This window comes from Stigmatopora argus, chromosome 15 (genome assembly GCF_051989625.1).
Source record: "Stigmatopora argus isolate UIUO_Sarg chromosome 15, RoL_Sarg_1.0, whole genome shotgun sequence".
Taxonomy (NCBI): Eukaryota; Metazoa; Chordata; class Actinopteri; order Syngnathiformes; family Syngnathidae; genus Stigmatopora; species Stigmatopora argus.
The window spans coordinates 13,779,434-13,799,706 of NC_135401.1; the positions used below are offsets into that span (position 1 = coordinate 13,779,434).

At 40.9% G+C, this 20,273-nt stretch overlaps 2 protein-coding genes, 1 long non-coding RNA gene and 2 other non-coding genes across 7 annotated transcripts; 1 reads left to right on the forward strand and 4 right to left on the reverse strand.

Moving 5' to 3' along the window:
- Positions 1-294: 294 nt before the first annotated feature.
- Positions 295-7,025, reverse strand: dkc1 (dyskeratosis congenita 1, dyskerin). Of its 3 annotated transcripts, none has more exons than XM_077621160.1 (15): positions 6,900-7,025; positions 6,019-6,068; positions 5,853-5,939; positions 5,460-5,551; positions 4,593-4,777; positions 3,879-3,943; positions 3,669-3,795; positions 3,479-3,609; positions 2,812-2,955; positions 2,614-2,734; positions 2,137-2,255; positions 1,927-2,030; positions 856-901; positions 631-777; positions 295-539 (listed from the first exon to the last, which is right to left on the reverse strand). In XM_077621160.1, exons 1-15 carry the CDS (start codon positions 6,913-6,915, stop codon positions 471-473), a joined length of 1,503 nt encoding a protein of 500 aa, XP_077477286.1. In that variant the 5' UTR covers positions 6,916-7,025; the 3' UTR covers positions 295-470. The 3 variants fall into 3 exon arrangements, with proteins under 3 accessions (XP_077477286.1, XP_077477287.1, XP_077477289.1); XM_077621161.1 differs by lacking the exon at positions 6,900-7,025 and adding an exon at positions 6,738-6,868; XM_077621163.1 differs by lacking the exons at positions 295-539; positions 631-777; positions 856-901 and having other exon boundaries at positions 1,923-2,030.
- LOC144090425 (small nucleolar RNA SNORD83) lies at positions 2,494-2,569 on the reverse strand. Its single transcript, XR_013305394.1, has one exon. It is a non-coding gene; the product is annotated as a small nucleolar RNA SNORD83 (small nucleolar RNA).
- LOC144090429 (small nucleolar RNA SNORD17) lies at positions 5,620-5,815 on the reverse strand. The gene has a single exon (XR_013305398.1). It is a non-coding gene; the product is annotated as a small nucleolar RNA SNORD17 (small nucleolar RNA).
- Positions 7,026-7,779: 754 nt separating the features above from the next.
- LOC144089916 (uncharacterized) lies at positions 7,780-12,905 on the forward strand. Its single transcript, XM_077621164.1, has 8 exons — positions 7,780-7,960; positions 8,074-8,195; positions 9,760-9,898; positions 9,972-10,093; positions 10,173-10,283; positions 12,205-12,311; positions 12,481-12,571; positions 12,645-12,905. Exons 1-8 carry the CDS (start codon positions 7,864-7,866, stop codon positions 12,756-12,758), a joined length of 903 nt encoding a protein of 300 aa, XP_077477290.1. The 5' UTR covers positions 7,780-7,863; the 3' UTR covers positions 12,759-12,905.
- LOC144089917 (uncharacterized) lies at positions 7,840-8,289 on the reverse strand. Its single transcript, XR_013305232.1, has 2 exons — positions 8,152-8,289; positions 7,840-8,090 (listed from the first exon to the last, which is right to left on the reverse strand). It is a non-coding gene; the product is annotated as an uncharacterized LOC144089917 (long non-coding RNA).
- Positions 12,906-20,273: the final 7,368 nt, after the last annotated feature.

Sequence of the window (20,273 nt, forward strand, 5' to 3'; positions counted from 1 at the left end):
CAGCTTCAAGAATATTTGTCACAACTGTATGGGTATTCCCTTTCAATTGGTAACTTAAATTTGTACCTTAGAGTGAACAGGCCCTAGGTTAACTTAAGAAATCTAAAGTATTTCTCACAATGCAAGTATAGTGGTAATACTGTACTGTTTTTGGGCCACTGAAATAACAATTACATTCATAGTGTATAGCAGTGAGTAACAATGAATTAAAGTTCCAACAAGTAACAAGGATATGACACGTGACCCACCAAATTGAGCTATAATCTAGAAAAAAAATGAACAAATCAATGCAAATAGAAGAGTATATTTTTTATTCATGTAAATGTTTGATACATGGCATCAACATTTCATCTCAGATTATTCTAAAATGTCACAAAAAAAGAGGTACTTTCATTTTTGAAAGCATTATATACAAAAAAAAATAAAAAACTTGTTTTTTGGCGGAATTTGAGTTCCACTAGGAAGCTTCTTCAGCTTTCTTCTTCTTCTTCTTCTTCAGCTTTCTTTTTCTTTTTCTTCTTCTTTTTGCCACTTTCCGGCTAAATATAAGAAGAAATTTAGTCAAAAGGCGTCATTTAAAGTAATATTAATATAAAAAGTGCCAGCCAGGTGGAAAAAACTAAATCTGACCTCTGCTTGTGGCTCGGCCATGAGTTCCTCTGTTTCTGCATCGTCTGTTTTGGCACGTTTCTCTTTTTTCTTCTTTTTCTTTTCTTTGGGAGTCTCTTCAGCAGCTTCAGTGGCTTCGACTTCACTTTCTGCTGTACCCCTCTTTCTCTGCACAAAGACGAATAAAAACTGTGAGCAAGAGCACTTCTTAAACACGTTAGGGGGCCATGTTTTTTTTTTTTTTACCTTTGCAGGTGTGACAGACATTTCCGTTTCCTTGGCAGCAGGGGTTCTGTGAGGGGGATTTTTTTTTTTAAAACAGAAAAATGACTCAGCAAAATGTCTACACACCTTTAAATGGTACATTGGTGAACAATTTTAAACCAATGTTTTATTGAAAACAGCCATCCAATCCATTGAAATTGGGAGGTCTTTCAGCAATTGAATTTTTTTTTGGCCCAAACGGTATCAATCTATATTCTTAAAAATAGAATCTAAGACAAACCTAAAATAATTTCATCAGTTTTATTTTGTAAAGAGACCTAAAATCCTTTCATCAATATTATTTTGTAAAGAATTCTGAACACAAAAATATAAATGAAAACAATAAAAAGAACTGAAAGTTACACTAATAAATATTGAAGTAAAATAAACTAAATGTAAAAAGATTTGGAAAAAAGCGTTTTGTATTCAAACAAAGCATTTCAAAACTAAAATATAAAAATAATTGACGTAGGTAGACGCCCCCTCCCAGCAATGTTCACTCTAAGCTGGGCGTTTGACATGTGAGAAGGACCGACGTGAAAAATAAGGTCAAATTTGTGCATATTCTAGTGTTATTTATAAAGATGTTTTATTCATTGGTATTAATCATTACATTTATTATGACTAGATCATTTATGGGTAGACATACACCTGCTTATGGCAGGTGTGATACTGGTGTCTGCCCATAGTGAGCATTTATGGTGTTGCTCAAATTGGTCCTCTGAGTGCTCAGGGAGGTTGCCTGTATACCCAGACATTTGAAAAATTAGAGGGAACATTGCCTCCCTGTCAAAACTTCTAGAAATATTACTGCTGCCAATGAGACAACTTGTAAGACTACTGAAATAAATAAAAACATTTAAGTGGGGGTAAAACTAAATGTGGTAGCACAAATTTACAGCCCCAAGCCACCATTTTGAATGCACTCCAGCAGCTATGGGTACCGCCATAGGAGAAGCCCACGAGCTCACCGGAGAGTTTATGTAGCAGAATGACTCCCTGGAAAAGGACGGCACACCCCAACCAGGGATAACTTTGAATGAATGTCATTACCTGTAGTCCACGTAGTCCGCCTTCCATGTGTCAGGCGTGTTTTCGTTAGGTTTTCCGCGCTTGTCCAGAAGCCCTTTCTGGATCATCGTTTTTTTCTGACTTGCCTAACAAAGCGGGGGAAGAAGAGGGGGGGGAAAAAAAAAACAATAATTAGGAAAAAAAAGGCCATGTGCCGCTCTTTGCTAATTGACAGACTCCATTTGAATTTACCTTTGGTCCGAGCCCCCACTTCCGTGGGTAAGTGTCCCTCTCCATGATGACCCGTTTGATTTTAGCCACCACGCCGTGATCGCACGTGGAGATGACCGCCGTTGTCATCAGGGCCGTGGCTGTTAGAGAGAAAAGAGGAAAGGGTGAAAAATAGTTACTTTCACATAGACTTTGTGGCAATCTAAGTGTGATTTTTGGGTCAAAAATAGTTTTGTTTTCACGGGAATACGAACTTGGTGCAATGTAACTTAATGCAACAAAATAAAAATTTGAAGGTGACTTATGGCTAACTATTGAAATGCCTTAGAGAAAAGCCCAATGACTGAAATCCCATTTCCGTAGGGCCGCGGATGCGAAGGCCATCAGACAAGGGTGATAGATAGGTAGGTCAGCACAGCCCGAGGGCTCATGAATCTACAAGTCATCATTTGGCCTCGCGTTGCACGGAGACGAGGGAGAAATGGAAGGAAGGCTTACCTGTGCAGATGGCTTCCCCCTTAGTGGTGATGACCACGATGTCCTCGTTGATCTCGATGCCATCCTCGTAGCGGAGGACGCCCGGCAGCATGATTTTGGCTCCATAGCAGATGGCGTTGACCTGAATGATGGATGTCAAAATTCAACAATGCTACAGACGGGGTGTCGGAACAAGACGACGGGCAAGAGACTACTCACGGAGCTGTCCTTCATCACCAAGCGCTTGTGCGACACCAGCAGTTTCTCCAGGGGAAAGACTACTCGCCGCAGGTACGACTCATCTTTGTTGTGGTCAAACTGCCACTGAGCGTCCAGCACGTCGTGCATTGTCACCAGGTTGTCCTAAGTGAGGGGGAGGGTGTCAAATCTATTTGGATCGTCAACGAATCATGTGAAGAGGTTTTAGGCTGAAAAATTGTACAAATCAATTTAGTGCGCTTATGGCAATCAATCACCCTTTCACATATTTTCCAACATTAAAAGAAAATATTCAGACCCACTGCGATCATTAATTCGGGGGGGGGGGGGGGGGGGGGGGGGGACCTTATCGTTTCCAATAGCATATTTTTTAAAATGAAAAATAAGTCATTAAATATTCTTAACTAGTATATTTCATTGAAAACTACAGAAATGAAAAAAAAATATCACGGCACATTTTATAGATAAGACAACATCTTAAATATAACGGCCTTCACCTGATGATGTTCCCATTTTTGGCATGAATCGGAACACGTGTCCGCAGTGAGACTTTACAAGTAAAATCTCAGCTGCACATTTGCTATTCCCAAGTTTAATTAGCAGTCCAACATTGAGAGTCGCACTGCACTCAACACCTGGGTGGGAAATTTGACGCATCATAACCAACCTTCTCTCCCATGACTCCGGAGCGAACCCTCCTCAGCTCTTGCATCTGGCCACCGACCCCCAGCACCAGTCCCAGATGCACGCAGAGGGTCCGGATGTAAGTTCCAGCCTCGCAGCTGACCCAGAAAATCCCTGAAACAAGTCACTATCAGCACCGACTCCATGCAACGTCTACAGCCTATCAAGCTTACCGAGCCTCTTTTCAGCGTCATATTCGATCATTTTGCTCTCATAGATGGTTCGTACTCGGAGCTGTCGCTTGACGGCGGAGATGAGGGGCGGTCTTTGGAATAGGGCCCCAGTCAGTGTCTCCATCGCCTAAAAAAGACCAGTGGAGGCGATACGATTTAGCAAAGCACAAGGAACAGCAGATGAAAATAGCTGAGCACATCATGACCTACTCTGGCTAGCGTGTGCTCGCTTTCGATGGCGTTGTGTAGCCGCACAATCCCCACGTACTCTTTTCCTGCAATACAGCAGAGAGGTGTGGGCACGGCCGCTTTTGTTGTTGTTGCCAACTCGGACGTATGGATGACCAGGAGTGCCAAAATTAAATGATATTTCAGAATTTCATGATTCAAGCATTTCACATTAAATATTAAAAAAAAAAAATCATTTCATTTTTTTTCATTGGTATTTGTATCTATAAATTTAATTTTTTATGTATACATTTTAAGTTTTAAATCCAAGTTTTTTTTTTTTTTTTTTTATACAATGATTTAATTCTTCATTGCGATATGTATTGAGTTCATTTATCAATATTTGAAGTCTAATATATTTGGCTTTCTTCTTCATACATTTGATTGTGTGGCTCAACATTTATCTTTTCGTTTATTCAAATAAATTCAATCTATAACTTAAATACCAGAAAAAAAGAAACTATTTAAACTAATTTTGCCATAAAAAAACAAAACAAATTAAAAATGCAACAAGCTTGAAATACATAAAAGTTAAATGCCTTAATTAATATTAAAATAAACCTTGAGAAAGACTGAAATGGTAAAATTTTATCATATTTAATTTTGGCACATGTTGCGGTCTACACTGACACCTTGGCAGGGTGGGGGGTGGGGGGGGGGGGGGCGACCGAGCGTGCGCCGCTGGTCGTGTCATACCTGCACTCTGCTGCGATTTGACTAATCTTGTGGCTCGGTCAATGCAAACGATGAGGCATCCAGTGACTTTGGGATCCAAAGTGCCGCTGTGACCCGTCTTCTCCACACGCAGAATGCGACGTATCCAGGCCACCACCTCGTGAGATGATGGGTTGGACGGCTTGTCGAGGTTGATGAAGCCTGACCTGCGGGTGGGTGGTAAGAGCAGAGTGCGCGTTATGTGAAGCCCGGATACAAAATGGCCACCATTGCGCCAATCATTCCATTGCCCTCAATAGCAGGAAATGAGGGCGCTCATCAAATTCATTGCCTGCCGTTGACGACGCTAGACACGCAAAGGTATTTGGACTTCAAGTGCTGTCAATGGCACTGAAAGATGAGCATTCAGTAGGTCTTCATAGTTTAAATGAATTGGGTATCAATCCTTGGTATTTGTTAAGATTCAATAATTGAGTTATTCAAATGTGTTCACATTTGTAAGGCCTTGTTTTAAAGATAATGAATTCAACACAGACTTTTCAAGGGTCTGGAGGAACCGTGGACTTAAAATAATATGTAATAGATGGTGTACAAGAAGCATTATATTCATCAATTGGTTCTGAATTCATTGAAAAAAAAATGTAGACACCCACAAAGGCGCCATTTAAAATTTAGTTATACCATACCTGTCAACCTCTGCAGATAACTGCCCTATAAATGATTATTGATTCCCCTTACAAACCCCCAAAAAACCTTACAAACACCGTACGACTCGTACGGTGTTTGTAAGGTTTTTTGGGGGTTTGTGAGGGGAATCAATAATCATTTATAGGGCAGTTATCGGCAGAGGTTGACAGGTATGGTTATACTTCCAGAAAGTCGCCTTACTTGATGTAGTCCAGGATGTTCCTTTTGAGTGGGTTGCTCCCACTAGGAATTGGCGTGTAGTGGGCCGTGCGCACGTTCAGCTTGTCAAAGTTCTACAGGAAAAAAGCAGTTACTACCCTACCCGAATTTGAGTCAAAGCAAAATAAAAATAATAAGTAGTGCGATCAGATTAACAGTCATCTTTGAAGCGACCCGTCCAGCCCTCAACACCGCGCCGCTACAGCGCTTCGCCCCGGCAGAACGCCGAGGCTCGTCTCAAGCGGCGGCGGCGAGGCCCTTCCCCCAGAACGGGAGCAGGGTGACGGGCAGGGACAGGTCGCCGCTCGGCGAATGGATAAACTGATTCATCACGTCGCACCGCCGACAGGGGAAGAAAACGGGCGACATGGTCACCTTGAGAAGGAGAGGCCACTGAGATGTGTTCAATGCCCGCACTTCGCTGTCGGGTTGGATGAGGAAGTCTCCGCTCTGCTGGATTTCCTGGTGAACAGATTTTTTTTAATAAGAAGAATTCAAATTTTGGGGGGAGCAAATTTTCTATTTTTTTTTAAATACTCACGCCAACATTTTCTTCCATTTTCTTGGCCTTCTTTGATTTCTTTGCTGAGGCTGCAAACACAGTGTCTATGACTACAGAGCGAGATTTTGTAAAGGCCATACATTTGCGTAAATGGGAGAAATTCGGTGCCGTGAATGCACCCACAACGTGGTTTGTCAGAGAATCAAAGATTTTTGTTTTACAATTTGGCATGTTACTAGTTAACCAAGCAACCAAAGAATGTTTTAGTTAGTTCTGACTAAATTTACGCCGCTCGATTTATGAACCCCACCCCCAAGGCCAACAGTGATGTGAAATTGTTTGATTAAAGGGGAATGAAAGATTGAAACCACGTGGCGTCTGCCGCAACACGTGCCAGCTAGCACGTGGGGCTAGCATGTGGGGGCTAACAAAATGCTAACGCATCTGCAAAATAACACTTGAAAGACATTAATGCAGCAGCGAATAGAAGGCGATGAATAATAGCTGCAGTGGAAGACAGAAAACGAAGTTAGGGTCGTGGTGGACGGTAATTACTCAAGTTGTGTTCTGCTGGGCCACACGTGGCTTCGCCATTGAAATCTTCGGAAGCCACAATTCGACTCAAACAATAAATTATTATATTCTCGCCGTTGACTCAAAACTCGCGTTTAAATGGTTTGGATTTAAATGTAAATCCAAAACGGAATTAAATGGAATGGATATATAGATGGAAAACTTGAATAGCGCAAACCACCTACTTGCAAATACGTCACCAAGAGGAGCCTTATTAAAAACCCGGATTTTGCTCGATAATATGTGAAGTTTTTTATATAAAAGAATAGCATCGAGCTTCGATTTTGATATCCTCGCCGAAAATCGTACAATACACTTTCTTTGTAAGAGCGAACGTCAGGACTCACCGCTCAGGTCCTCCATTTTGGACTAACTGGTTGTCGCTTTCCACAAAGTCAACGTACAATACTCAATCCGTTTTGCGCTTGCCCACCAGGTCAGCCATCTTTGTAAGGTAACTACGGCAATACATTAGTTCCAAAACACCGATTTGCGTTCAACGACTGCCCGTATGCATACAGCAAGACAGGCAGTAATAGAAGAAAAAGAAAGAAAAATATACAAAAAAATTGAAACACCCCCAACATATTTATTGATGTTAATGAAAAAGAAGAAAAAGAAAGAAATATATACAAAAAAGTTGAAACACCGCCAACATATTTATTGATGTTAATGACTTCTATGTACTGTTTATTTTGTAATCTGTATAGTATATTGGAAGTTATAGTGGCAAGTTATTTATTGATGATCTTAACCATATGATATTTATCTAAAACATTTTTATTCCTCATTTATTTAAAGATTTTGCAGTATCTCCCAAAAGTGAGTATTTTTTGTATTTTTTAAATTATATCTTTTAATGGGACAACAATGTAGAAATGGCGCTTTGATGCAATGTGAAGTAGTAGCCTGGGTAACAAGAGATATTTTTGTATCTTGAAAATAACTCAAAACAAAGCAACGAATGAGTAAAATGCTGCCAACAAAAGTGAGTAAACCCAGGTAAAAGGCGAACTGTCGTTTTGTCGACACGTTTGCGAATAAAGTTTTTTTAACGCATCCTGTTAACGTAACGCATTGCTTAAGTCGTTTAATTTTTTCGTGTTGGTGCATTTGTGAGACAATATACACATCACATGGACCTAAATTCTATATTTTCTTCTAAATATAAAATTACAATGATAATAAAAAATAAGTCATATTCACAGCGGCATGTGAGCATCCGCGCCTTATTATGACGTAATTGGCGGCTCCGAGTCAGATTACTGTCACCCAGCTGCATCAAAATTTGCAAGCTAGCAGGGGAACACGATGAACTTTTGTGAAGCTCAACTTGAGCTACGACAGCTTTTGGGAAAAGTGGAGCCTTCTCAACTGCCGAAGCTGCTTGACTGGGTCAGAACCTCCGGTAGGCTTCTCTCTTTTGCTCTTATTCTTTGCTTCGACTGTCGAAACGACCACTTCCCGTGTTGACTTGTTTTGCACCACGTTCCCCACAATGCTTTGCGTTGGCTCGCCCAGAGGAGCTGGATGATCTACTGTTGGACAACAACCAAGTTATTTTGAGGTGCATCGCCGATGACATCCGAGAAAGCCTACCTCTGGATGCCATGTTGCCTTCGGAGGCCGATGCCAAGCACAAGGTCTTCCACACCAGCATTGTTCCTTTCTTGACTACTATAACTGAGATTGACAGTGACAGACGTCCAATTCATTTGAATGGGAAGAGGCCACTCATTTATACACCTCCCACAATGAAACTGAGGTCTTTTAACATCCCCTTTCATCATTTAAAGTCACTGCAACTGAGTGTTTTCCCCAACTCTCAACGATTTAGAATAGAACACAGATCGAGATCGACACAGTCAAAGAAAAACTTGAATACATTCATAAAATTGACTTATGGCCCAGGCCATTTATTTTTATTCTCAGTGGACCTCCTAATGTATTTTTTTTCCCATTCATTTTCTGAACCGCTTATCCTCACAAAGGTCGTGGGGGATGCAGGAGTTGATCTCAGCTTACTTTGGGCATGAGGCAGAGAACACCCTGAATTGGTGGCCAGCCAATCACACTCACACTCTCACTCACACCTAGGGGCAATTTAGAGTGTTCAACCAGCCTACATGGATATTTTTGGAATGTGGGGGGAAAGAAAAGGTTTAACTTTTCTTTTTATAGTTAAAAATATCTCATCTCATTTTCTGAACCGCTTTATCCTCACTAGGGTCGCAGGGGGTGCTGGACCCCATCCCAGCTGACTTTAGGCGAGAGACGGGGGACACCCTGAATTAGTGGCCAGTCAATCGCAGGGCACAAGGAGACAAACAACCATTCACACTCGCACTCCTACCTAGGGCCAATTTAGTGTGTCCAATCAACCTACCATGCATCTCGTGGGGTGGGGTGCATTCAAGGCCTCTAGAGGGCGTGAATGAGGAGTCCTCTCGTATATATCCGTTAACAGAAAAACAGGGTTTGCTGTTTTATCCAGTTTTCCTTTCCTATCTTGACAAGTTGGCTGTCACTGACAGCAATTTCAGAAAACTTGCTTACTTTCATTCTCTCACTATCATCTCATTTTCTGAACCGCTTTATCCTCACTCGGGTCGCTGGGGGTGCTGGAGCCCATCCCAGCTGACTTTGGGCCAGAGGCGGGGGACACCCTGCATTGGTGGCCAGCCAATCGCAGGGCACAAGGAGACAAACAACCATCCACTCTCGCACTCGTACTTGGTGTTCAATCAGCCTACCATGCATGTCTTTGGAATGTGGGAGGAAACCGGAGTACCCGGAGACAACCCACGCAGGCCAGGGAGAACGTGCAAACTCCACACGTGGACCAACCTGGACTTGAACCCAGGCCCCCCACTGTGAGGCCGACACACTAACCACTCAGCTGGCGGGCCCCCATTAAAAATATTCTATATTCATTTAAAAACAGGAAAAAACAACAATTCTTTTTACCAGATTTCACCCCCAAAATATTTCTTTTAATCAAATAAAATAACAAATAAAAATCAAATTCGTTGTAGACCTCAAAGAAACCAGATGCTTGGATTCAATTTTTTTATTTTATCAATCATGATGAGATATTTGCAACATGACTCGATTTAATTAACCCAACCCCCCCAAAATGAATCACTGATTAATTGTTTATGGCAGATCTTATTCAAACCGACCATATCTTGTGTGTTTGTGTCGCAGTTGCAGCAGCACTCGCGCTTTTCCGTCCACGTAGATGCGTTCTTGTACGATGAAGAACATGTGGACGCACTTTGCGAGGCGGGACGCATGAGTCGACACTTTTGTCTCCAGTGTGGCTCCCAAAGCACGGCGCTTTTAGGTGCGCGACATTGATGATGATGGTGAAAAATTTGGTGATGCAATTGATTATTCTTAATTGTGTTTGTGGACAGACATGGTGTCACACTCTTTCTCTGTGTCTGAGCTGCGCTTCCTGTTCCAAAATGTTCTGCCGGACCTGAGCGGTCGTGTACTGGTGGACGTCGGATCGCGACTGGGTGCCGTGCTCTATGGGGTCCGATTGCGTGCATTCGCTTTCACGTTGATGTGACTCTTGCAAAATAAACCTAGACTTTTGTTTTTGACACATTGAGGGGTTCCTGTTCAGCTCGGCATCTAGGTTGGTTGGCATCGAGTTAAGCGGCGACTTTGTCCAACTGCAGAACAAAATGTTGCACAAGTACTCAATGGACGCCAGAGCTCAGGTGAGCCATCTTCAATGTTTCAGAGCCATTTTAAGGATACTGTATTTTCTCCCATATAAGCTGCCCCGCATATAAGACGCCCCGCATATAAGCCGCACCCTTAAAATGGCCTTAAAATTGTTGAATTTTACAATTTCTCTCTTATAAGACACCCCACTGATTGACAATTTTCACCTCCATATTAGTGGTTTTAATAGGAAGTACAAATGTGGTACTTTGAAAGGAAAATCTGAAGAAAAATCATCGCACGTGGTATTTCTGAGATACTGTATGAACCCTAACTTGATTTGCAGGCCCAAGCCTGAAGCAAACACGAAATTTCATATTTTTTTGGTGAGAACTCGCGACTCCCAAGTCGGGAAGAGGAGGAGGATTTATGATAACAGATTAAAGCCTGTCTTTTGTAACAAAATCTAAGTTAAACAAGACTGTCTAAACATTTACATATTTTATGATAATGTAGATATTTGACAATTTCAACTGTTTAATTAAATGCCTGCTCAGCGTCGAGGTGCCAGTCTTTTTGCTCTCGCATGAGAGCAAAGTGCCACATTACTGCATTCAGCGAAGCCAACGCAAGTTTCTCTAGCATATTCAACAATTGATGGCAATAAATGACGAATACAAAGCAAGTTTTCATTTCAAGCTTTTCAAAAATTCACTCTTACGAGTACCAGTGCGTGTTTAGTTTAACCTTAACTTCTTGTGGCGTTCACGTGACACGCGCAGAGGATGCTTTGGCTCTGCGGCTCCGCCTCCAATTGCAATTACATTACAGCGCCTTCTGTTTTATCCCAAATTCCTAATTATTTTATAACAAGTACCGTATTTTCACGACTATACGGCACATCATATTTTTAGCTGCAGTGTCAATAATGAGTGCTATTTCTGTATTTTACACACACAAAGGACGCACCGTTTTTATAGATGCAGCCAGGCATGGCAAAACATACACCAGCTTAAACATACACGCTACACCCACACGCTAAAACACATTTTTAAAAAGGCAACAGAAGCTAAACTGAGTTCGTTTGTACTTTATTTAGCCATTTCACAATGTGCTCACGTCATCATCACCCACAAATCCATCAAAGTCCTCATTTTCTGTGTCTGAATTGAACAATTGTCCAAATGAGTCATCGAAAACGCTGAGTTTTATACGTTCGTCCAGGCGGCCACTATCCATTCGCAAATAGTGGCTAGCTAGTAGCTAGCGTAACTATTCCAACGCTGCTTTCTATGCTTCGTAAAGCTGTGTTGATGTAAACAGGCCACAATCCATTCGCAAATAGTAGCTAGCGTAACTTTTCCAACGCTGCTTTCCATGCTTCGTAAAGCTGTGTTGATGTTGATGTATACAGGCCACAATCCATTCGCAAATAGTAGCTAGCGTAACTTTTCCAACGCTGTTTTCCATGCTTCGTGAAGCTGTGTTGATGTCAATGTGTACAGGCCACAATCCATTGGGTGTATTGACAAAAGACTACATATCCCAGCAGTCACTGCGCAGTACTTTTTCTACGGGGAAAATAGACGATGGTGTACCCTATCGACTGATTTATTTTATTTTATCGTGATAACCATTTTAGTATTGGTCCATATATAAAGTGCACTGGATTATAAGGCGCCCTGTCTATTTTGGACAAAATTTAAGACTTTTATTTGTGCCTTATAGTCGTGAAAATAACATTTATTTAATAAAAGAAAGTCACCGAGAGAGACCACACATCAATTTAGTATACTTTTTTTTTCAGCGAGAGAAGCCCGGCCCGACCCGAACCCGAAGTAATGATTGACATTTTAGGCCCGGGTTGGGTTTGGGTTTAGGATCAAGAGATTACCTCTATGCTAAATCTGCAGTGTTGAACAGTTTTCGCCCGTTAATGTGCGAGTATCTTTCAAATGCTTTTTTTTGCCGCAGGTTGTCCACGCTGATGTGTGCTCACAGGATGTTCTTCTTCAGAATGCAGATGTCGTGGTCATGAACAACGTCTTTGAGTATTTCATGGAGGTGGAGCAGCAAATCAGGTGAAAATGCGCAGACTCCAGGTTTTCATTGTAGTTTAAAAAAAAAATACATTCTTATCAAATTATTCATTTCTTACAATCATAAAAAACTATTTCCAGAACAGACAATTTTTGGGTGGGAATAAAATTGAAAGCCAAAGGTGCTTAATTGCAGTTTTGTCCTGTACAGAGCCTGGAGATTCATCATGCAGACGTTGAGGAAACCTGGGACTTTGCTGGTGACCGTTCCCAGCTTGCACGACTCTCTCCAACCCCTGGAGGTGAAGTTGTCATACATAACACCATCTTGCTCCATGCAACAATTGCTTTGCATTACTTCTTTTTGTGCAACAGGAGGCGCTACCGGCCGGCTGGGTGGAGGAAATTCCACTACATTACGACGTCTTCGTCGGCAAAGATGCCGACACTGATGATCTGCGACAAATCCATCTGTACAGGATCTTATGACCATTTTTGAAAACAGCAATTAATAACGTTTTGTTCCCTGATAAAAGCTGATGGATGATATAAATATGATAAAATTTTGTATTTGAACATTTGAAATCTCTAAATTCCGAGGGATCATCAAATGCTCATCATTCAAGTTATGATAAACTGACGTTTACGAGAAAATGCCACTTTCCTGTAGCGGTACAGATCTTGGACACTGGAGGGCAGTAAATGCCGTGCATCCAGTTTGAGCTCTTTAAGCCATATACTATACGTACGTCAAATCTTTTTTTAAAGGCCTTGCAGACATGACAAACAAACTACAACATGGTTTGTTTTGGCTACACACTTTAGTAATGACGTCCAATTAATAGTGCGTGGCGCTGTAAATTGTTGTTTGCTCGCCAACAGCTGTTTGGATTAAACGGATGAATGGTTGTCAAATGGAGATTAAAATCACACCAAGCCAGGAAGGCAATTTAAGAAATTCTTGCCTCTTATTTTCCTCACATGGAAATAGAACATATTAAATCGTGACCAGAATTAAGCTCTTTGGTTGCCATTGACTGGTATAGATGTCCAATCAATTTGGAAGATCTATCTCGGTCAATGGCAGGGTTCCTTAAACAAAATGTATTTTTTTTCCCCAATTCAGACAACGGCAAAGAATATTTTCACAGTTTTAAATAAAATGTAAAAAACCCTATACAGTGGTACCTTGAGATACGATCTTAATTCGTTCCGGAACTGAATTTTTGCACGGCTACACGCTCGTTTCATAACACAAACAAATTTAAATTAACTTGGATTACGATGCAGACACACTCAAAAATAAGTTTAATCTAACCTTACACTAAACTTAATTCTAATTTTGTATTCAAGTTTGATACCGGCCGGGTTGGCTGTATTGGCCCGCCTCCACCCTGATTTTCACTATCGATGGGCTGTTTGCTTTTGTATTCCCTTCAAAATATTCCACGCAAATGTCCTCATAATAGGATAACGCACGACCACTTGCCAACGAGAAGTAGTCTTGTATTAGCGATCACTCCGCCAACGGAAGCTAACAGGCTGAGGGGAAAAACACTGAAAAAATGCAACGCTCCGCCCAGTGCTCGCAGAGACATTACAAAGAGGGAGTTGCGACCAGAGATATTACACGAGGAGTTGCGGGGGAGAGAGCCAGTGCCCCTGATGTTCTTATGAGCAGCCAACGAGAAGTAATATATACTGTTCGTAATAGCGATCGCTCCGCCATTCGCGCTGAGTGACGGAAAAAAACACTGAAAAAAATGCAATGCTCCGCCCAGAGCTCGTAGATATGTGTTCTACACGAAAGAGATGCGGCAAAAAAGACTGGGCTAAAACCATAAACAGCCTCTCATGTCTTGACCACCTGGCTTTCTCGTATCTCGAAATTTGTCTCGTATCTAGAGATAATTATTTGCTCGAAATTTTACTCGTATCTCGAAATGTTCGTATGTCGAGGTACCACTGTGTATATATATATATATATATATATATATATATATATATATATATATATATATATATATATAATGTCAGAAATGTATAGCGTGCATAAAAATCTGAATTATTCTCTTTTAAAGCCGACTCGCAGGCAAAAAAAAACAGTACATAAATAATGGAAGCTTTTCTTCAAATAAATAAAACTGGAAAGTTAAACAAAATCATTTTGGATTGAGCAAATGACAACAAAATTCCTTTCCAAGAAAATAATTCCTCATGGTGATTTTTCTTTTTATATACATAACACTGTATGCCAAACTGGTACAGTGGTACCTCCACTTATGAATGTTTCTACATACAAAACATTCAGGTCACAAAAAGTCTCAATAGGAAAGTTTTGTCTCAATCTGAAAAACATAAATATATATATCCTATATCCTGTATTTTATTTTGGAATTGGCATGATAGAGTTGCTCTCCAATTGTCTATCTCCCAACACCTCGCTAGCCTTCCTTTGGCTGCCTCCCAATAGAAAAAAAACATTTTGCACTGCACGAGAGGGACCGGGTACCATACTGAGGAACCACTTATTTAGTGCATCAAGTGAATGACTAGGTACCATAAGCGTTGGGAGAAAGTTGGGTGCAAAGTGGCTGATTACACTGGCTTTCCAAATGAAATGGGCGCCATGTATTATTTATACGCGTATGTACAGTCCCGAGTCGGCTTTTTTTTTTTTTTCAATTCAATTCAATTTATTTGGCAATAAAAAAGCACTAGGCTAAGGGCCATGTAACAAGACACAAGAAATGTGCAACAAACGCGGTGTAGTCACTGGTTCACGGCCAAGAAGTCATCCAGAGCCCGTTTGAACTGGGCGACCGTCGGCTTCTCGACCACACCCTGCGGAAGCCGGTTCCAAGGACCGGCGATGCGCACTGAAAAAGCCGCCTTCCGCCGATTCAACCGGAACCCGCGAGGGTACAGCTTCCACGGATGACCCCTCAGACCACGATCAGGTGCGGGCGTGAAGAAGAGGTCGCGGGGCACGCTGTAGATGCCGTGGAGGATGTTGTAGGCCAGTATTAGGTCCCCTCGCAGACGCCTAGCCTCAAGGGTCGGCAGGTTGAGTTGCTGGCATCTTTCCTCGTAGGACAATAGCCTGAGGCCGCGGACCATCCTCGTTGCAAGCCTCTGGACCCGCTCCAGATGCTGGATGTCCTTGGCGAGGTACGGTGATGCGGCTTGGATCCCATACTCGAGAATGGGCCTCACCAGGGAAACATACAACGGAAGGAAGATGTCTGCTGTGATGACGGCAAAGGACCGGAACATTAGGAACAGAACTCCGCGAGCTTTGTTGGCTGCTTGGATGCATTGGGCCGTTGGTTTGAACGTGTCGTCGACAATGATGCCCAGATCTTTGCACCGTTGAGTTCGTTCCAGTTCCAGGCGTCCCGGTTCAAAGTCAAGAGGTGAATCAGGAGGAGCCCCAACAGCCAGCTTAGATTGGGAGTGAGTGTGGGGATCCCGCGGGCCGTCGCGCATACATTAGAGAGTAGTCTGCTAATAGTGTCTCGATTCCACAGGCCAAATGTGGCGCATTAAGCTCGGGTTAGCACACCATTTCCACTATAAACATGGATCCCATTTACATGGTGCCCACTTTGAACAAGATTAAACATTCATGTTACACTTGTCTTTGTTTGCGCGAGCAGACTCTCAGAAATCAAAACTGATTCTTCTTTGCACAGTTTTTGTCAGTCAGTTTTTTCATCTCATCTCATTTTCTGAACCGCTTTATCCTCATTAGGGTCGTGGGGGGTGCTGTAGCCTATCCCAGCTGACTCCCGGCCAGAGGCTGGGGACACCCTGAATCGGTGGACAGCCGATCGCAGGGCACAAAGAGATGGACAACCATGCACACTCACACCCATACCTAGGGGAGATTTAGAGTGTCTAATCAGCTTACCATGCATGTTTTTTGGAATGTGGGAGGAAACCAGAGTACCCAGAGGAAACCCACGCAGGCCCAGGAAGAACATGCCAACTCCACACAGATGGACAAGATCTGAATTTGAACCCAGGACCCCAGAGCTGTGAGGCCGACACACTAACCACTCGCTCCACTGAGCCGGCCAGTCAATTTTTTTTTATAGAGCTCAATGTATATATGGAGTATGAAATATGTAAACAAGGATATTTCAAATATAAAATGGCATTGAAGATGTAGAAAAGTGCATCACAAGTCCAATGTACTACGTAAAATGTGTAAATACAAAATGGAAACAATACACATCTGATATTAATGCTACTACGTGTAAATAAAGTAAATTGTTTAATTGTTTTCTAACTTTGATTATAAAGAAAAATCATCTGCTTTTTTGAAAGGACTACAGAAATCAGTCTTTTCCTTCAGTTTTATTTTAATTAAAAACCATTCAAATAAGTAAAAAGAGAATCAATTTTTAAAAAATGAATAAAATGTGAATAAATAAGAAAACTCAAATACGATGATATTGATTCATGTTTTTAACCTAAAAATAATTTTAAAAATTAATATGTAAAAGTAATTAAGTCAGTAGTTTTAAAAAACAAGTTAGTAAAAGAAGAAAACACATGAAACGCAATAGACATTTGATGTCTATCACTATCAAGGAGCAAACAAAGGGATAGAAGCGGTTTTAATGTTCTACTCAAGCTTGCTGAAAATTGGCTTGAAAACAACCGTTGACATTTTCGTGCACTTTTGGCTTCCCACGAAATTCCGCATGGAGAGGAATCAGCTGCACAAGGCCGTCTTGGCCGAACGTCAAAGTAAAGCAGTGACAGCATCCAGCTTGGGAAAACCCTGGAGGGTCTTTTCACATAACAGCTATGCTGGCCATTTAGTCTGCTCTCATCTTAATTGGACAGCAAACTCAATGGCGTCAGTCAAACAACACACCTTGGATTTCTTTTTCAATTTACACAAAAAGAGTCGCTATTTTACTTTCAAGTAGTGCTCAACGTTGAAGTGGAATTTGCCTTAAAATGCCTTTGGTTTGACACTCACATGACTGGAATTTAACTAATTGGCCACCATTGGCAGGGCTAGACGTTCATTCCATTTTGACTGTGAGTCAAAGTGGATTGGACATCAAGTGTCACCATACATGAGCATTCACAGTCATCGACTATAGCTGTTAGAGTTATAATTGTTATATATATATATATATATATATATATATATATATATATATATATATATATATATATATATATATATATATATATATAGTTGGAATAACGATTAATACCCTTAAATCATTATTAGTAATATTTAATTAAAATTGGAAGACATCTTTCACATATCTGGTTACAACTTGCAAGGAGGTACACTAGTGACGTCGTCCCGTCCACAAGGCATTCTGCTCGGGCAGTATCTGATTCATTGTATTTAATCGCGACAAACGGAAAACATTGTTATGTAATCAAAACAATTGTCTTAGACAGTAGAATAACACCCTAGAAGGTTAGAAAAACAACTGTGTAAGAATTGCAGAAGTAAGCATAAAAGTTGAACAAGCCAAAACAACGGTGTAAGGAATTGCATAATATTTTCATTATAACGTAAACAAAGCATTCTAAGGTAAAGGAAGCAGCATTATAAGGTAAACAAAGCATTCTAAGGTAAAGGAAGCAGCATTATAAGGTAAACAAAGCAGCCGTATTTTCAAACAATAATGCGATTATCGCCATCTGCTGCCAGAGTCCCGTCCAAACACAGGTTGTGTCTTGCCGAAAAGAGCACAGTCCTGAAAACAATGTGTCCTCGAGCTGTGGGGCCTTGAGCGACGATGGGGGGGGAAAAAGTGTCCGTGGTCCCAACATAAATCATGAATTAATTTATAGCCTTATTACTTATGAAAAATGCTTACAAAACATATAGCAACATCCCATAATAAATCCAACATATATATATATATATATATATATATATATATATATATATATATATATATATATATATACATATATATATATATATATATATATATATATATATACATATACATATATAATTGTTATAAATGTTATAATTCTGTGCAATAACAATGTGCAATATCTTAGAATTACCTTGCCTGGCCGGACGTGACTTTTTGAATTACTTATTTATGTTTTTATTGAAACACGCACTTTCTGGAGTAGCACCACTAATTTCCTTCTATGCAACTGTTGTATAATGACAATAAAGGCTTTTGACTTGACTTTGACCTGACATAGTAGACATCAAATACAATTTAACCATACATAATTATGGCAAGTTGTGATTTTTGCAATACAAGCAAAATTTAATATAATCATTCTATTTTTATTGTTATTATCTTTATTATAACTTGTTATACTTATTCTTATTCATCATTGATTTTAATCATTCATTCTTTTTCTGAACCCCTTATCCTCACAAGGGTCGCAGGGTGTATGGCGGGGGTCACTTTTACTTGCAAACATGAATTCTAGTAGATGTGTCCATCATAAGAGATCCAGAAAAAAAACCTCCAGAAGCCTCATGTCATCTCATTTTCTGAACCGCTTTATCCTCGCTAGGGTTGCGGGTGGTGCTGGAGCCTATCCCAGCTGACTTCAGGCCCGAGGCAGGGGACACCCTGAATTGGTGGCCAGCCGATCACATGGCACAAGGAGACAAACCAGCATTCAAGCTCACACTCACACCTAGGGGCAATTTAGAGTGTCCAATCAGCCTACCATGCATGTCTTTGGAATGTGGGAGGAAACCGGAGTACCCGGAGAAAACCCACACAGGACCAGCAAGAATATGCAAACACCATATAGGTGGACCGACCTGGATTTGAACCCAGGTCCCCCACTGTGAGGCCGACGCGCTAATCACTCAACCGCGGGCCGCCCCCTCAAAAAGCCATGCCCCTAAAAGCATTGGTAACCTGTCATTTACAGCGGTGACAAAAATGTGGGAATATTTTTACAAGGAAAGTAATGTTTTAATTGTTATTTTGTTGTTGTTATGGTTTCAGCAGAAATCTGTCAACATTCTGGTCTTGCAAAGGAATTGCCCAGAACTCAACCTGAAAAATTGCAGACTTTTATAAAGAAGAAGGTGTTCTTTGGCAAACTAGCTAATTTGGATGAGATAAAAGCGGGCATTAAGACAGTTTGGTGCACATTTGAACTGTTTCTGGAGCATGGGCGTGGGGCCATGTGCACTCACAGGGCATGTAATCTCGGACACTACTTTCTACACGACATATAGTCTGTCTTACACTTGGACTGTGAGAAGGCTATTTCCTCATTAATGTGTGGTTTTGATAATGTTAGTTTAGTAATAGAAATGTTTTATACAGGCTAGGTTTTTTGACAATCTTGAAATATTTTTGGATCTGGAATCTGGATTCTCCCTGATGAGGGAGATGGCGAGCCTGACTTCGGTTCGGAACGAACAGTGCATTCTTTTTTCCCTTTTTATTTTCATATCTGGTCGTCACTTGTTTTGAAGGGACACTTTGATTTTCTTTTACAACACAAACAAACAAAAGAAAACCCTTGAGTATGTTGTATGCGAGTGAGCCGGTTTAAAAGATAGTGACTGTGAAAAGTTGTATATTTTCTAAATTGTAATTACACTTCTTTTATAACACTTTTGTGGCTCCTGTTTCTTGTTGTTTTTAAGTCAATTGTCCATTCACTAATCTGTTCCTCCCTTATTCACAACATATGGTACGGAAACCTGGTAAAACAAACTACTACCAAAGTGAACACAATTCTCAAATGGAATTTACAATTTTAAATCCTTAAAGTCTAATTCATCATCATAATATTTAAAGGCTATTTGGTGAGAGCTGGCTTTTTTAAAAGAAGGTAGATTATCGCCATCTGGCGGACAAAGACAGGTTTTTACGTCTCCCATTATAAGGGCTGCGGTGGGTACTTTTTCACCGACGGAGGGCAGTTTTCCACCGGGATTCGTGTATAACGCGAACTTTGCTTCAGTTTTTTGGTACAACATTTGTAATTACACTTCTTTTATAACACTTTTTTTAAGTC